Below are 16,852 nucleotides of genomic sequence, written 5' to 3'. Positions count from 1 at the left end.
TCACCCCTCACTCTCTCTCCTCCATCCTCCTCTCCCCACTTCCTTGGTCTCCAGGGAGACATTCAACATCTGTAGTGTTGTGAGAGTGTTGCGCTGAGGAGTGTTGAGGAGTGTTGAGAAGTGTTGAGGAGTGTTGAGAAGTGCTGAGGAGGTTTGAGGAGTGTTGAGAAGTGTTTAGGAGTGCTGAGGAGTGCTGCATAGGGAGTGTTGAGAAGTGTTGAGGAGTGATGCATAGGGATTGTTGAGAAGTGTTGAGGAGTGCTGCATAGGGAGTGTTGAGGAGTGCTGTGGAGTGTTGAGAAGTGTTGAGGAATGCTGCATAGGGAGTGTTGAGAAGTGTTGAGGAGTGCTGCATAGGGAGTGTTGAGGAGTGTTAAGGAGTGTTGAGAAGTGCTGAGGAGTGTTGAGGAGTGCTGCATAGGGAGTGTTGAGAAGTGTTAAGGAGTGTTGAGGAGTTCTGAGGAGTGTTGAGAAGTGCTGCATAGGGAGTGTTGAGGAGTGTTGAGGAATGCTGAGGAGTGTTGAGGAGTGCTGCATATGGAGTGTTAAGGAGTGTTGAGGAGTGTTGAGAAGTGTTGAGGAGTGCTGCATAGGGAGTGTTGAGAAGTGTTGAGGAGTGCTGCATAAGGAGTGTTGAGAAGTGTTGAGGAGTGTTGAGTGTTGGGAAGTGCTGAGGAGTGTTGAGTGTTGAGTGCTGAGGAGTGTTGAGGAGTGCTGCATAGGGAGTGTTAGGAGTGTTGAGGAGTGTTGAGAAGTGCTGAAGTGTTGAGTAAGGACTGTTGAGTGTTGAGGAGTGTTGAGGGGGGGTGCATAGAGAGTGAGTGTTGAGGAGTGCTGCATAGGGAGTGTTGAGAAGTGTTGAGGAGTGCTGCATAGGGAGTGTTGAGAAGTGTTAAGGAGTGTTGAGGAGTGTTGAGGAGTGCTGAGGAGTGTTGGGAAGTGCTGAGGAGTGTTGAGAAGTGTTGAGGAATGCTGAGGAGTGTTGAGGAGTGCTGCATAGGGAGTGTTGAGGAGTGTTGAGAAGTGCTGAGGAGTGTTGAGGAGTGCTGTATAGGGAGTGTTGAGAAGTGTTGAGGAGTGCTGCATAGGGAGTGTTGAGGAGTGTTGAGGAGTGTTGAGGGGGGGTGCATAGAGAGTGTTGAGGAGTGTTTAGGAGTGCTGCATAGGGAGTGTTGAGGAGTGTTGAGGAGTGCTGTGGAGTGTTGAGGAGTGCTGAGGAGTGCTGTGGAATGCTGCATAGGGAGTGTGGAGAAGTGTTGAGGAGTGCTGCATAGGGAGTGTTGAGGAGTGTTGAAGTGTTGAGGAGTGCTGCATAGGGAGTGTTGAGGAGTGTTGAGAAGTGTTGAGGAGTGCTGCATAGGGAGTGTGGAGAAGTGTTGAGGAGTGTTGAGGAGTGCTGCATGAGGAGTGTTGAGGAGTGTTGCATAGGGAGTGTTGAGGAGTGTTGTGGAGTGCTGCATGAGGAGTGTTGAGGAGTGTTGCATAGGGAGTGTTGAGGAGTGTTGAGGAGTGTTGTGGAGTGCTGCATAGGGAGTGTTGAGGAGTGTTTTAGGAGTGCTGAAGAGTGTTGCACAGGGAGTGTTGAGGAGTGCTGTGCTGCTCCTCTGCCCTCCACCATTAGCCTCAGAGCTGCGATAAGAGGGTTTAGAGGAAAGCCATAATCCATAATCCACTCCTTATCAAAGCTAGCAGCTACACACACACACATACACACTGGGTCAGTCAGTGCGAGGGGGAAGGGGGGCAGATGGGCAGGGGACACACTTGACTGCTGAGTCCCTGAGGGGTTGGAGGGGTGAGAGGCAAGGCTTGGACTGGGCTGGGACTGGGGGTTAGAACAAGGCTTGGACTGGGCTGGGAATGGGGGTTAGAACAAGGCTTGGACTGGGCTGGGGACTGGGGGTTAGAACAAGGCTTGGACTGGGCTGGGACTGGGGGTTAGAACAAGGCTTGGACTGGGGGTTAGAACAAGGCTTGGACTGAGCTGGGACTGGGGGTTATAACAAGGCTTGGACTGAGCTGGGACTGGGGGTTAGAACAAGGCTTGGACTGGGCTGGGACTGGGGGTTAGAACAAGGCTTGGACTGAGCTGGGACTGGGGTTCAGAACAAGGCTTGGACAGGGCTGGGACTGGGAGTTAGAACAAGGCTTGGACTGGGGGTTAGAACAAGGCTTGGACTGGGGGTTAGAACAAGGCTGGGACTGGGGGTTAGAACAAGGCTTGGACTGGGGGTTAGAACAAGGTTTGGACTGAGCTGGGACTGGGGGTTAGAACAAGGCTTGGACTGGGCTGGGACTGGGAGTTAGAACAAGGCTTGGACTGGGCTGGGACTGGGGGTTAGAACAAGGCTTGGACTGGGCTGGGACAGGGGATTAGAATGAGCCTGGAGCTGTGGTTATAAAGCTAGGGCTGAGGATAGGTCTGGGGTTATAAAATAGGACCGGGGGGGGCTCGAGGGGGCACAGATGTTGGCTGCCGTTAAGCCTGTCACCTCAGTGGCCTGGTGGCAGCTGGCATTGTTTAACACACAGAGAGAGGAGGGTGAGGAGATGGGGGAGAAGAGGGGAAGAGGCGTTCGCATTCGCAGAGCCGCCAGCGATGTCACATGTACATATGTCACATACATTCTGCCACGCCATGGGTTACAGGCCAGTCTGGAAATCCACTAATCCCTCGAGAGTCTCTGTGTGTGTGTGTGTGTGTGTGTGTGTGTGTGTGTGTGTGTGTGTGTGTGTGTGTGTGTGTGTGTGTGTGTGTGTGTGTGTGTGTGTGTGTGTGTGTGTGTGTGTGTGTGTGTGTGTGTGTGTGTGTGTGTGTGTGTGTGTGTGCAGGCAGCCTCTTTGTACTAGATCTCTTACCAGGGACAGAGGTTGAAACATTGCTTTGACTGGGCTGAAATGGTTGGATGAAAATATAGAGTGGTTGAAAACACAAAAGACGCAACAGGCAACCAGTTGTGAAAAGAGAAAGACGACAGAGAGAGGAGGGGAGACAGCAGGTACATACAGTGTGTTTGTCTGTCTCTGTGTGTGTTTGTCTGTCTCTGTGTGTGATTGTCTGTCTCTGTGTGTGATTGTCTCACCTGGCGTGCCTCGCTCCTCCAGAGGCCGTTGCTGGTCTTGGTGGGGGCGATGGTGACGACGGGCGGGGTGCTTGGCACACTGTGGCCCCCAGGTGGCACCAGGACAGGCCCTGGGCCCAGGGGGCCTCTCTTGGGTGTGGTCACCGGAGAACTGTGGTTGGTGGCTGGGGACGAGACCGGAGACGACTCACTACTGATGGACGAGCCAGCTATGGAGAGAGAAGAGAGGACATGACTTTATTACAGTAGCATTATTACTATACAGCCTTGTTACATGACATGTTACTAGACAGAGCTAAACCACACAGTCATTATTAATATACAGCCTTGTTACATGACATGTTACTAGACAGAGCTAAACCACAGTCATTATTAATATACAGCCTTGTTACATGACATGTTACTAGACAGAGCTAAACCACAGTCATTATTAATATACAGCCTTGTTACATGACATGTTACTAGACAGAGCTGAACCACAGTCATTATTACTATACAGCCTTGTTACATGACATGTTACTAGACAGAGCTAAACCACACAGTCATTATTACTATACAGCCTTGTTACATGACATGTTACTAGACAGAGCTGAACCACAGTCATTATTAATATACAGCCTTGTTACATGACATGTTACTAGACAGAGCTGAACCACACAGTCATTATTACTATACAGCCTTGTTACATGACATGTTACTAGACAGAGCTCAACCACACAGTCATTATTACTATACAGCCTTGTTACATGACATGTTACTAGACAGAGCTGAACCACACAGTCATTATTACTATACAGCCTTGTTACATGACATGTTACTAGACAGAGCTGAACCACAGTCATTATTACTATACAGCCTTGTTACATGACATGTTACTAGACAGAGCTGAACCACACAGTCATTATTACTATACAGCCTTGTTACATGACATGTTACTAGACAGAGCTGAACCACAGTCATTATTACTATACAGCCTTGTTACATGACATGTTACTAGACAGAGCTAAACCACACAGTCATTATTAATATACAGCCTTGTTACATGACATGTTACTAGACAGAGCTGAACCACACAGTCATTATTACTATACAGCCTTGTTACATGACATGTTACTAGACAGAGCTAAACCACACAGTCATTATTAATATACAGCCTTGTTACATGACATGTTACTAGACAGAGCTGAACCACACAGTCATTATTACTATACAGCCTTGTTACATGACATGTTACTAGACAGAGAGCTAAACCACACAGTCATTATTAATATACAGCCTTGTTACATGACATGTTACTAGACAGAGCTGAACCACACAGTCATTATTACTATACAGCCTTGTTACATGACATGTTACTAGACAGAGCTGAACCACACAGTCATTATTACTATAAAGCCTTGTTACATGACATGTTACTAGACAGAGCTGAACCACACAGTCATTATTACTATACAGCCTTGTTACATGACATGTTACTAGACAGAGCTGAACCACACAGTCATTATTACTATACAGCCTTGTTACATGACATGTTACTAGACAGAGCTGAACCACAGTCATTATTAATATACAGCCTTGTTACATGACATGTTACTAGACAGAGCTGAACCACACAGTCATTATTAATATACAGCCTTGTTACATGACATGTTACTAGACAGAGCTGAACCACACAGTCATTATTAATATACAGCCTTGTTACATGACATGTTACTAGACAGAGCTCAACCACACAGTCATTATTACTATACAGCCTTGTTACATGACATGTTACTAGACAGAGCTGAACCACAGTCATTATTAATATACAGCCTTGTTACATGACATGTTACTAGACAGAGCTGAACACACAGTCATTATTAATATACAGCCTTGTTACATGACATGTTACTAGACAGAGCTGAACCACAGTCATTATTAATATACAGCCTTGTTACATGACATGTTACTAGACAGAGCTAAACCACAGTCATTATTACTATACAGCCTTGTTACATGACATGTTACTAGACAGAGCTAAACCACAGTCATTATTAATATACAGCCTTGTTACATGACATGTTACTAGACAGAGCTAAACCACACAGTCATTATTAATATACAGCCTTGTTACATGACATGTTACTAGACAGAGCTGAACCACACAGTCATTATTACTATACAGCCTTGTTACATGACATGTTACTAGACAGACATGTTACTAGACAATATGCTAATTATTTTGTTTACGTCCCCTGCGGGTCTTTTGGGTGTTCCATGCTATCAGATAATAGCTTCTCATGCTTTCACCGAAAAGCATTTTAAAAATCTGACTTGTTGCCTGGATTCACAACGAGTGTAGCTTTAATTCAATAGCATTACATTACATTTACATTTAAGTCATTTAGCAGACGCTCTTATCCAGAGCGACTTACAAATTGGATACCCTGCATGTGTATTTTAATGAACGTTTGAGTTTTAACTAATACCATTAGCATTTAGCGTAGCGCATTTGCATTTCCAGAGCTCTAGATGGGACGCCTGCGTGCCAGGTAGAAGCAAGAGGTTAAGTTACTCTCAGTCAAAAGGCGTTTCTGAATTGCTTCGCTGCGCATGCCACACACTAACCCATCACGTATAGGGTCACTCATTGATCGCCCAAATTCACAGTGTTCAGATAACTGTTTCAATAGTAGAAATTAACGTAAGCATTGTTTAATGCGTTTCACAGGAAGGACATTCCAAGTATTTTAACGTAGGTCAGCAAGGGGGGTTACAGGTGCCCTAAAGGGACAAAACTAGAATATCAATACACAACAAAAAGGAACATAAAATTCAACATAACAATTAGGATCTGGCTAAAAAATATTGAATCAGTTATAGAACCCATTGCCCTTTATGGTTGTGAGGTCTGGGGTCCGCTCACCAACTAAGGATTCACAAAATGGGACAAACACCAAATTGAGAGACTGTATGCAGAATTCTGCAAAAATATCCTGTGTACAACGTAAAACACCAAATAATGCACGCAGAGCCGAATTAGGCCGATACCCACTTATTATCAAAATTCAGAAAAGATCCATTAAATTCTACAACCACCTAAAAGGAAGTGATTCCCAAAACTTCCATAACAAAGCAATCACTTACAGAGAGAGGAATCCCCTAAGCAAGCTGGTCCTGGGGCTCTGTTCACAAACACAAACAGACCCCACAGAGCCCCAGGACAGCAACACAATTAAACTAAACCAAATCATGAGAAAACAAAAAGATAATTACTTAACACATTGGAAAGAATTGTCGAAAAAAACAGAGCAAACTAGAATGCTATTTGGCCCTAAAAAGAGAGTACACAGTGGAAGAATACCTGACCACTGTGACTGACACAAAAGGAAGGAAAGCTTTGACTATGTGCAGACTCAGTGAGCATTGCTATAGAGAAAGGCACACATGGCTTTCAAGAGAAGACAGGCTATGTGCACACTGCCCACAAAATGAGGTGGAAACTGAGCTGCACTTCCTAACCTCCTGCCAAATGTATGACCATATTAGAGACACATATTTCCCTCAGATTACATAGATCCACAAAGAAATAGAAAACAAATCCAATTTCTGTTAGGTGAAAGACTAGTGCACTATCACAGCAGCAAGATTTGTGACCTGCTGCCACAAGAAAAGGGCAACCAGTGAATAACAAACACCATTATAAATACAACCCATATTTATGTTTATTTATTTTCCCTTTTGTACTTTTAACAATTTGCACATCGCTACAACACTGTATATAGACATAATAGGACATTTGAAATGTCTTTATTCTTTTGGAACTTTTGTGAGTGTAATGTTTACTGTTGATATTTTATTTCACTTTTGTTTATTATCTATTATTATTATTATTATCACTTGCGTTGGCAATCATATGAGAGAGATAAATAGAGAGGGAGATAAAAAGAGAGCGAAAGTGAGAGATGAGAGAGAGAAAGCGAGTGAGATAAATAGAGAAGTAGAGAGATATACAGAGAGAGAGAGAGAGATACAGAGAGAGAGATATATACAGAGAGATATATATATAAAGAGAGAGAGAGAGAGAGATACAGAGAGATATATACAGAGAGATATATATATAAAGAGAGAGAGAGAGAGAGATACAGAGAGAGAGAGAGAGATACAGCGAGAGAGATACAGAGAGAGAGAGAGAGAGAGATATAAAGAGAGAGAGAGAGAGAGTAGAGAGAGAAAGAGAGAGAAGTAGAGAGGAATAGAGAGAATAGAGAGAGAAAGAGAGAAGTATAGAGAGAGAGAGAAAGAGAGAAATAGAGAGAAAGAGAGCGAGAGAGAGGAATAGAGAGAGAGAATAGAGAGAGAAAGAGAGAAGTATAGAGAGAGAGAAAGAGAGCGAGAGAAAGGGAGAGAGAGCGGATGTGTGTATATGTTTGAAGTGTTTGTGCACACGTGTATGTAGTAGTTTCTGTGGTGTATGTAACACACAGCAGCAGTAGCTTTAAACCGCAGGCCAGTTTCAGTTCTCTATCCTCCTCCCCAATCTATCCACCTGACCACACAGAGACAGCCTGAGGAGAGTGTGATAGGTCAGCATGTCTGGACATGTGTCTGGATTATCACTCCTTATCATTCTAGCATTGTGACCTAGTTTAGTTACCCTAGCAACAGACATCACACTACAATAGGGTTTGATGGTTAGGTATGGTGGTGGTCTGGATATGACCCGGTAGAAAGAATTAAGACACATGTTTATAAATCTAATCAATTACTAATGAGACAGATATTGTAATTCCTTTTAAAATGTGAATGAGGAAAAGCTTTGAAGGGAAATGGGGGTAATAGGTGTAGACGACACAGCAGGCCTCTGTGGCTAGATAATACTAGAGAGAGAGAGAATGATAGAGAACAATAGAGAGAGAGAGGCAGATATATATAAATATAGAGATAGAGAGCAATAGAGAGAGAGACAGATATATATATATATGTATATATAAATAAATATAGAGATAGAGCGCAATAGAGAGAGAGAGACAGATATATATATAAATATAGAGATAGAGAGCAATAGAGAGAGAGAGAGAGAGACAGATATATATATATATATATATAAATATAGAGATAGAGAGCAATAGAGAGAGAGAGAGAGACAGATATATATATACAAATATAGAGATGGAGAACATTATTGTTCTCTATCTATATATATATATGTATATATATATATATATATATATATATTCTTAAAATATAGTGGCGATCCTAACTGACCTAAGACAGGAAATTTTTACGAGGATTAAATGTCAGGAATTGTGAAAAACTGAGTTTATGGCTAAGGTGTATATAAACCTACGACTTCAACTGTATATATATATATATACACTGCTCAAAAAAATAAAGGGAACACTAAAATAGATCCTAGATCTGAATGAATGAAATATTCTTATTAAATACTTTTTTCTTTACATAGTTGAATGTGCTGACAACAAAACCACACAAAAATTCTCAATGGAAATCAAATTTATCAACCCATGGAGGTCTGGATTTGGAGTCCCACTCAAAATTAAAGTGGAAAACCAAACTACAGGCTGATCCAACTTTGATGTAATGTCCTTAAAACAAGTCAAAATGAGGCTCAGTAGTGTGCCTGGATGTGCCTGTATGACTTCCCTACAACGCCTGGGCATGCTCCTGATGAGATGGCGGATGTTCTCTAGAGTGAACTCCTCCCACACCTGGACTAAAGCATCCGCCAACTCCTGGACAGTCTGTGGTGCAATGTGGCGTTGGTGGATGGAGCGAGACAGGCAGCAGAACGTTCTCCACGGTGTCTCCAGACTCTGTCACATCTGTCGCGCGCTCAGTGTGAACCTGCTTTCATCTGTGAAGAGCACAGGGCGCCAGTGGCGATTTGCCAATCTTGGTGTTCTCTGGCAAATGCCAAACGTCCTGCACGGTGTTGGGCTGTAAGCACAACCCCCACCTGTGGACGTCGGGCCCTCATACCACCCTCATGGAGTCTGTTTCTGACCGTTTGAGCAGATGCACATTTGTTGCCTGCTGGAGGTCATTTTGCAGGGCTCTGGCAGTGCTCCTTCTGCTCCTCCTTGCACAAAGGCAGAGGTAGCGGTCCTGCTGCTGGGTTGTTGCCCTCCTACTGCCTCCTCTGCGTCTCCTGATGTACTGGCCTGTCTCCCGATAGCGCTTCCATGCTCTGGACTCTACGCTGACAAACACAGCAAACCTTCTTGCCACAGCTCGCATTGATGTGCCATCCTGGATGAGCTGCACTACCTGAGCCACTTGTGTGGGTTGTAGACTCCGTCTCATGCTACCACTAGAGTGAAAGCACCGCCAGCATTCAAAAGTGACCAAAACATCAGTCAGGAAGCATAGGAACTGAGAAGTGGTCTGTGGTCACCACCTGCAGAACCACTCCTTTATTGGGAGTGTCTTGCTAATTGCCTATAATTTCCACCTGTTGTCTATTCCATTTGCACAACAGCATGTGAAATGTATTGTCAATCAGTGCTGCTTCCTAAGTGGACAGTTTGATTTCACAGAAGTGTGATTGACTTGGAGTTCCATTGTGTTGTTTAAGTGTTCCCTTTATTTTTTTGAGCAGTGTATATATATACACTACTGTTCAAAAGTGTAGGGTCGCTTAGAAATGTCCTTGTTGTTGAAAGAAAAGTAAAAAAAAAATTGTCCATTAAAATAACATCAAATTTATCAGAAATACAGTGTAGACATTGTTAATGTTGTAAATGAGTGTTGTAGCTGGAAACGGCAGATTTTTTATAAAATATCTACATAGGTGTACAGAGGCCCATTTTCAGCAACCATCACTCCTGTGTATATACAGTTGAAATCGGAAGTTTACATACACCTTAGCCAAATACATTTAAACTCAGTTTTTCACAATTCCTGACATTTAATCCTAGTAACAATTTCCTGTTTTAGATCAGTTAGGATCAATACTTTATTTTATTTTAATGTCAGAATAATAGTAGAGACAATGATTTATTTCAGCTTTTATTTTTTTCATCACATTCCCAGTGGGTCAGAAGTTTACATACACTCAATTAGTATTTGGTAGCATTGCCTTTAAATTGTTTAACTTGGGTCAAATGTTTCGGGTAGCCTTCCTCAAGCTTCCCACAATAGGTTAGGTGAATTTTAACCCATTCCTCCTGGCAGAGCTGGTATAACTGAGTCAGGTTTGTAGGCCTCCTTGCTTGCACACGCTTTTTCAGATCTGCCCACAAATATTCCATAGGATTGAGGTCAGGGCTTTGTGATGGCTACTCCAATACCTTGACTTTGTTGTCCTTAAGCCATTTTGCCACAACTTTGGAAGTATGCCTGGGGTCATTGTCCATTTGGAAGACCCATTTGCAACCAAGCTTTAACTTCCTGACTGATGTCTTGAGATGTTGCTTCAATATATCCACATAATTTCCCTGCCTCATGATGCCATCTATTTCGTGAAGTGCACCAGTCCCTCCTGCAGCAAAGCACCCCCACAACATGATGCTGCCACCCCCTTGCTTCACGGTTGGGATGGTGTTCTTCGGCTTGCAAGCCTCTCCCTTTTTCCTCCAAACATAACGATGGTCATTACAGCAAAACAGTTATATTTTTGTTTCATCAGACCAGAGGACATTTCTCAAAAAAGCACGATCGTTGTCCCCATGTGCAGTTGCAAACCTTAGTCTGGCTTTATTTTATGGCGGTTTTGGAGCAGTGGCTTCTTCTTTGCTGAGCGGCCATTCAGGTTATGTCGATATAGGACTCGTTTTTACTGTGGATATAGATAATTTTGTACCTGTTTCCTCCAGCATCTTCACAAGGTCCTTTGCTGTTGTTTAAGGATTGATTTACACTTTTCGCACCAAAGTACGTTCATCTCTAGGAGACAGAATACGTCTCCTTCCTGAACGGTATGACGTCTGCGTGGTCCCATGGTGTTTATACTTGCATACTATTGTTTGTACAGATGAATGTGGTACCTTCAGGCGTTTGGTAATTGCTCCCAAGGATGAACCAGACTTGTGGAGGTCTACATTTTTTTCTGAGGTCTTGGCTGATATCCTTTGATTTTCCCATGATGTCAAGCAAAGAGGCACTGAGTTTGAAGGTAGGCCTTGAAATACATCCACAGGTACACCTCCAATTGACTCAAAGAATGTCAATTAGCCTATCAGAAGCTTCTAAAGACATGACATACTTTTCTGGAATTTTCCAAGCTGTTTAAAGGCACAGTCAACTTAGTGTATGTAAACTTCTGACCCACTGGAATTGTGATACCGTGAATTTTAAGTGAAATAATCGGTCTGTAAACAATTGTTGGAAAAATTACTTGTGTCATGGACAAAGTAGATGTCCTAACCGACTTGCCAAACCTATAGTTTGTTTTCAAGAAATTTGCGGAGTGGTTGAAAAATGAGTTTTAATAACTCCAACCTAAGTGTATGTAAACTTTCAACTTCAACTGTATATATGAGAGAGAGGTGATGAGGTGAGAGAGGAGGAAGCATATCTTGTCTGCACAACAGCAATTAGTGGCCTAATCCTTCCTCCCTCACCTCAGAAAGCCATTACTCTCCCCTGGAAGAACAGGACAATCAATACCAGAGCACTCAGGCTGGCAAGCAGTGACACTTAATACAGCTCCACTATCACACCTCATATACACACAGAAAGAGAGAGTGAAAGACTACCACCACGGGAAAGGTGAAAGTGGAAGAGGGAGAGAGAGAGAGAGAGAAAGACTACTACCACATTGGAGTGGAAGAGGGAGAGAGAGAGAGAAAGAGGCTACCACATTGGAGTGGAAGAAGGAGAGAGAGAGAGAGAGAGAAAGACTACTACCACATTGGAGTGGAAGAGGGAGAGAGAGAGAGAAAGAGGCTACCACCACAGGGGAGTGGAAGAGGGAGAGAGAGAGAGAGAAAGACTACTACCACATTGGAGTGGAAGAGGGAGAGAGAGAGAGAAAGAGGCTACCACCACAGGGGAGTGGAAGAGGGAGAGAGAGAGAGAGAGAAGAGAAAGACTACTACCACATTGGAGTGGAAGAGGGAGAGAGAGAGAGAGAGAGAAAGACTACTACCACATTGGAGTGGAAGAGGGAGAGAGAGAGAGAAAGAGGCTACCACCACAGGGGAGTGGAAGAGGGAGAGAGAGAGAGAGAAAGACTACTACCACATTGGAGTGGAAGAGGGAGAGAGAGAGAGAGAAAGAGGCTACCACATTGGAGTGGAAGAGGGAGAGAGAGAGAGAAAGAGGCTACCACCACAGGGGAGTGGAAGAGGGAGAGAGAGAGAGAAAGACTACTACCACATTGGAGTGGAAGAGGGAGAGAGAGAGAGAGAGAGAAAGACTACTACCACATTGGAGTGGAAGAGGGAGAGAGAGAGAGAAAGAGGCTACCACCACAGGGGAGTGGAAGAGGGAGAGAGAGAGAGAGAGAAAGACTACTACCACATTGGAGTGGAAGAGGGAGAGAGAGAGAGAAAGAGGCTACCACCACCGGGGAGTGGAAGAGGGAGAGAGAGAGAGAGAAAGACTACTACCACATTGGAGTGGAAGAGGGAGAGAGAGAGAAAGAGGCTACCACCACAGGGGAGTGAAGAGGGAGAGAGAGAGAGAGAGAGAGAGAAAGACTACTACCACATTGGAGTGGAAGAGGGAGAGAGAGAGAGAAAGAGGCTACCACCACAGGGGAGTGGAAGAGAGAGAGAGAGAGAGAGAGAGACTACCACCACAGGGGAGTGGAAGAGGGAGAGAGAGAGAGAGACTACCTCCACAGGGAAGAGGGAGAGAGAGAGAGAGAGAGAGACTACCACCACAGGGGAGAGGAAGAGGGAGAGAGAGAGAGAGAGAGAGAGAGAGAGAGAGAGAGAGAGAGAGAGAGAGAGAGAGAGAGAGACTACCTCCACAGGGAAGAGGGAGAGAGAGAGAGAGAGAGAGAGACTACCACCACAGTGGAGTGGAAGAGGGAGAGAGAGAGAGAGAGAGGCTACCACCACAGGGGAGTGGAAGAGGGAGAGAGAGAGAGACTGGAAGAGAGAGAGAGAGAGAGAGAGGCTACCACCACAGGGGAGTGGAAGAGGGAGAGGGAGAGAGAGACTACCACCACAGGGGAGTGGAAGAGAGGAGAGAGAGAGAGAGAGAGAGAGAGAGAGAGAGAGAGAGAGAGAGAGAGAGAGAGAGAGAGAGAGAGAGAGAGAGGCTACCACCACAGGGGAGTGGAAGAGGGAGAGAGAGAGAGACTACCACCACAGGGGAGTGGAAGAGGGAGAGAGAGAGGCTACCACCACAGGGGAGTGGAAGAGGGAGAGAGAGAGAGAGAGAGAGAGGGAGAGAGAGAGAGGCTACCACCACAGGGAGAGAGAGAGAGAGAGAGAGAGAGAGAGAGAGAGAGACTACCACCACAGGGGAGTGGAAGACGGAAGAGAGAGAGAGAGAGACTACCACCACAGGGGAGTGGAAGAGGGAGAGAGAGAGAGAGAGAGAGACTACCACCACAGGGGAGTTGAAGAGGGAGAGAGAGAGAGAGACTACCACCACAGGGGAGTGGAAGAGGGATAGAGAGAGAGAGAGGCTACCACCACAGGGGAGTGGAAGAGGGAGAGAGAGACTACCACCACAAGGGAGTGGAAGAGGGAGAGAGAGAGAGAGAGAGAGAGAGAGAGAGAGAGAGAGAGAGAGAGGCTACCACCACAGGGGAGTGGAAAAGGGAGAGAGAGAGAGAGACTACCTCCACAGGGGAGTGGAGGAGGGAGAGAGAGGCTACCACCACAGGGGAGTGGAAGAGGGAGAGAGAGAGAGACTACCACCACAGGGGAGTGGAAGAGGGAGAGAGAGAGAGGCTGCCACCACAGGGGAGTCGAAGTGGGAGAGAGAGAGAGAGAGAGGCTACCACCACAGGGGAGTGGAAGAGGGAGAGAGAGAGAGAGAGAGAGAGAGAGAGAGAGAGAGAGAGAGAGAGAGAGACTACCACCACAGGGGAGTGGAAGTGGAGAGAGAGAGAGAGGCTACCACCACAGGGGAGTGGAAAGGGAGGAGAGAGAGAGAGAGAGAGAGAGAGAGAGAGAGAGGCTACCACCACAGGGAGAGAGAGAGAGAGAGAGAGAGAGAGAGAGAGAGAGAGAGAGAGAGAGAGAGAGACTACCACTACAGGGGAGTGGAAGAGGGAGAGAGAGAGAGGCTACCACCACAGGGGAGTGGAAGTGGGAGAGAGAGAGAGAGGCTACCACCACAGGGGAGTGGAAGAGAGAGAGAGAGAGAGAGAGAGAGAGAGAGAGAGAGAGAGAGAGAGAGAGAGAGAGAGAGAGAGAGAGAGAGAGAGAGAGAGAGAGACTACCACCACAGGGGAGTGGAAGAGGGAGAGAGAGAGAGAGGCTACCACCACATGGGAGTGGAAGAGGGAGAGAGAGAAAGAGACTACCACCACAGGGGAGTGGAAGAGGGAGAGAGAAAAAGAGACTACCACCACAGGGGAGTGGAAGAGGGAGAGAGAGAAAGAGACTACCACCACAGGGGAGTGGAAGAGGGAGAGAGTGAGAGAAAGAGGCTACCACCACAGGGGAGTGGAAGAGGGAGAGAGAGAAAGAGACTACCACCACAGGGGAGTGGAAGAGGGAGAGAGTGAGAGAAAGAGGATACCACCACAGGGGAGTGGAAGAGGGAGAGAGAGAGAGAGAGAGAGAGAGAGAGAGAGAGAGAGAGAGAGAGAGAGAGAGAGAGAGAGAGAGAGGCTACCACCACAAGAGAGTGGAAGAGGGAGAGAGAGAGAGAGAGAGAGAGAGAGAAAGAGGCTACCACCACAGGGGAGTGGAATAGGGAGAGAGAGAGAGAGAGAGAGAGAGAGAGAGAGAGAGGCTACCACCACAGGGGAGTGGAAGAGGGAGAGAGAGAGAGACTACCACCACAGGGGAGTGGAAGAGAGAGAGAGAGAGAGAGGCTACCACCACAGGGGAGTGGAAGAGGGAGAGAGAGAGAGGCTACCACCACAGGGAGTGGAAGAGGGAGAGAGAGAGAGAGAGAGAGACTACCACCACAGGGGAGTGGAAGTGGGGAGAGAGAGAGAGACTACCACCACAGGGGGGAGTGGAAGAGAGAGAGAGAGAGAGGCTACCACCACATGGGAGTGGAAGAGGAGAGAGAGAAAAAGAGACTACCACCACAGGGGAGTGGAAGAGGGAGAGAGTGAGAGAAAGAGGCTACCACCACAGGGGTGTGGAAGAGGGAGAGGGAGAAAGAGACTACCACCACAGGGGAGTGGAAGAGGGAGAGAGTGAGAGAAAGAGGATACCACCACAGGGGAGTGGAAGAGGGAGGAGAGAGAGAGAGAGAGAGAGAGAGAGAGGCTACCACCACAGGCTACCACCACAGGGGAGTGGAATAGGGAGAGAGAGAGAGAGAGAGAGAGAGAGAGAGAGAGAGAGAGAGAGAGAGAGAGAGAGAGAGAGAGAGGCTACCACCACAGGGGAGTGGAGGGGAGAGGAGAGGAGAGAGAGGCTACCACCACAGGGGAGTGGAAGAGGGAGAGAGAGAGAGAGAGAGAGAGAGAGAGAGAGAGAGAGAGAGAGAGAGAGAGACCACCAGAGAGAGAGAGACAGGGAGAGAGAGAGAGAGAGAGAGAGACAGGAGAGAGAGAGGCTACCACCACAGGGGAGTGGAAGAGGGAGAGAGGAGAGAGAGAGAGGCTACCACCACAGGGAGTGGGGAGTGGAAGAGAGGAGAGGAGAGAGAGAGAGAGGCTACCACCACAAGGGAGTGGAAGAGAGAGAGAGAGCTACCACCACAGGGAGTGGAAGAGGGGGAGAGGAGACTACCACCACAGGGGAGTGGAAGAGGGAGAGAGAGAGAGACTACCACCACAGAGGAGTGGAAGAAGAGAGAGAGAAAGAGACTACCACCACAGGGGAGTGGAAGAGGGAGAGAGTGAGAGAAAGAGGCTACCACCACAGGGGAGTGGAAGAGGGAGAGAGAGAAAAGACTACCACCACAGGGGAGTGAAAGAGGGAGAGAGTGAGAGAAGGAGGATACCACCACAGGGGAGTGGAAGACTGGAGAGAGGAGAGAGAGAGAGAGAGAGAGAGAGAGAGAGAGAGAGAGAGAGAGAGAGAGAGAGGCTACCACCACAAGGGAGTGGAAGAGGGAGAGAGAGAGAGAGAGAGAGAGAGAGAGAGAGAGAGAGAGAGAGAGAGAGAGAGAGAGAGAGAGAGAGAGAGAGAGAGCTACCACCACAGGGGGAGTGGAGAGAGAGAGAGAGAGAGAGGCTACCACCACAGTGGGGGAGTGGAATACCACCACAGGGGAGAAGAGGGAGAGAGAGAGAGGCTACCACCACAGGGGAGAGAAGAGAGAGAGAGAGGCTACCACCACAGGGGAGTGGAAGAGGGAGAGAGAGAGAGACTACCACCACAGGGGAGTGGAAGAGGGAGAGAGAGAGAGGCTACCACCACAGGGGAGTGGAAGAGGGAGAGAGAGAGAGAGAGACTACCACCACAGGGGAGTGGAAGTGGGAGAGAGAGAGAGAGACTACCACCACAGGGGAGTGGAAGAGGGAGAGAGAGAGAGAGGCTACCACCACATGGGAGTGGAAGAGGGAGAGAGAAAAAGAGACTACCACCACAGGGGAGTGGAAGAGGGAGAGAGTGAGAGAAAGAGGCTACCACCACAGGGGTGTGGAAGAGGGAGAGGGAGAAAGAGACTACCACCACAGGGGAGTGGAAGAGGGAGAGAGTGAGAGAAAGAGGATACCACCACAGGGGAGTGGA

The 16,852-nt window shown here is 46.7% G+C and overlaps 1 protein-coding gene across 1 annotated transcript in view; it reads right to left on the bottom strand.

The window, feature by feature from the left end:
• LOC124035662 (genetic suppressor element 1-like) overlaps positions 1 to 16,852 on the bottom strand; it is a 521,622-nt gene that overhangs the window by 53,492 nt on the left and 451,278 nt on the right. The window contains 1 exon segment of the mRNA XM_046349230.1: positions 3,084 to 3,292. Coding sequence (XP_046205186.1) covers positions 3,084 to 3,292 — 209 coding nt within the window.

This window comes from Oncorhynchus gorbuscha, linkage group LG05, assembly GCF_021184085.1.
Source record: "Oncorhynchus gorbuscha isolate QuinsamMale2020 ecotype Even-year linkage group LG05, OgorEven_v1.0, whole genome shotgun sequence".
NCBI classification, from domain to species: Eukaryota; Metazoa; Chordata; class Actinopteri; order Salmoniformes; family Salmonidae; genus Oncorhynchus; species Oncorhynchus gorbuscha.
The sequence above is the reverse complement of the archived record's forward strand: the minus strand, read 5'-3'. Positions and strand labels throughout refer to the sequence as shown.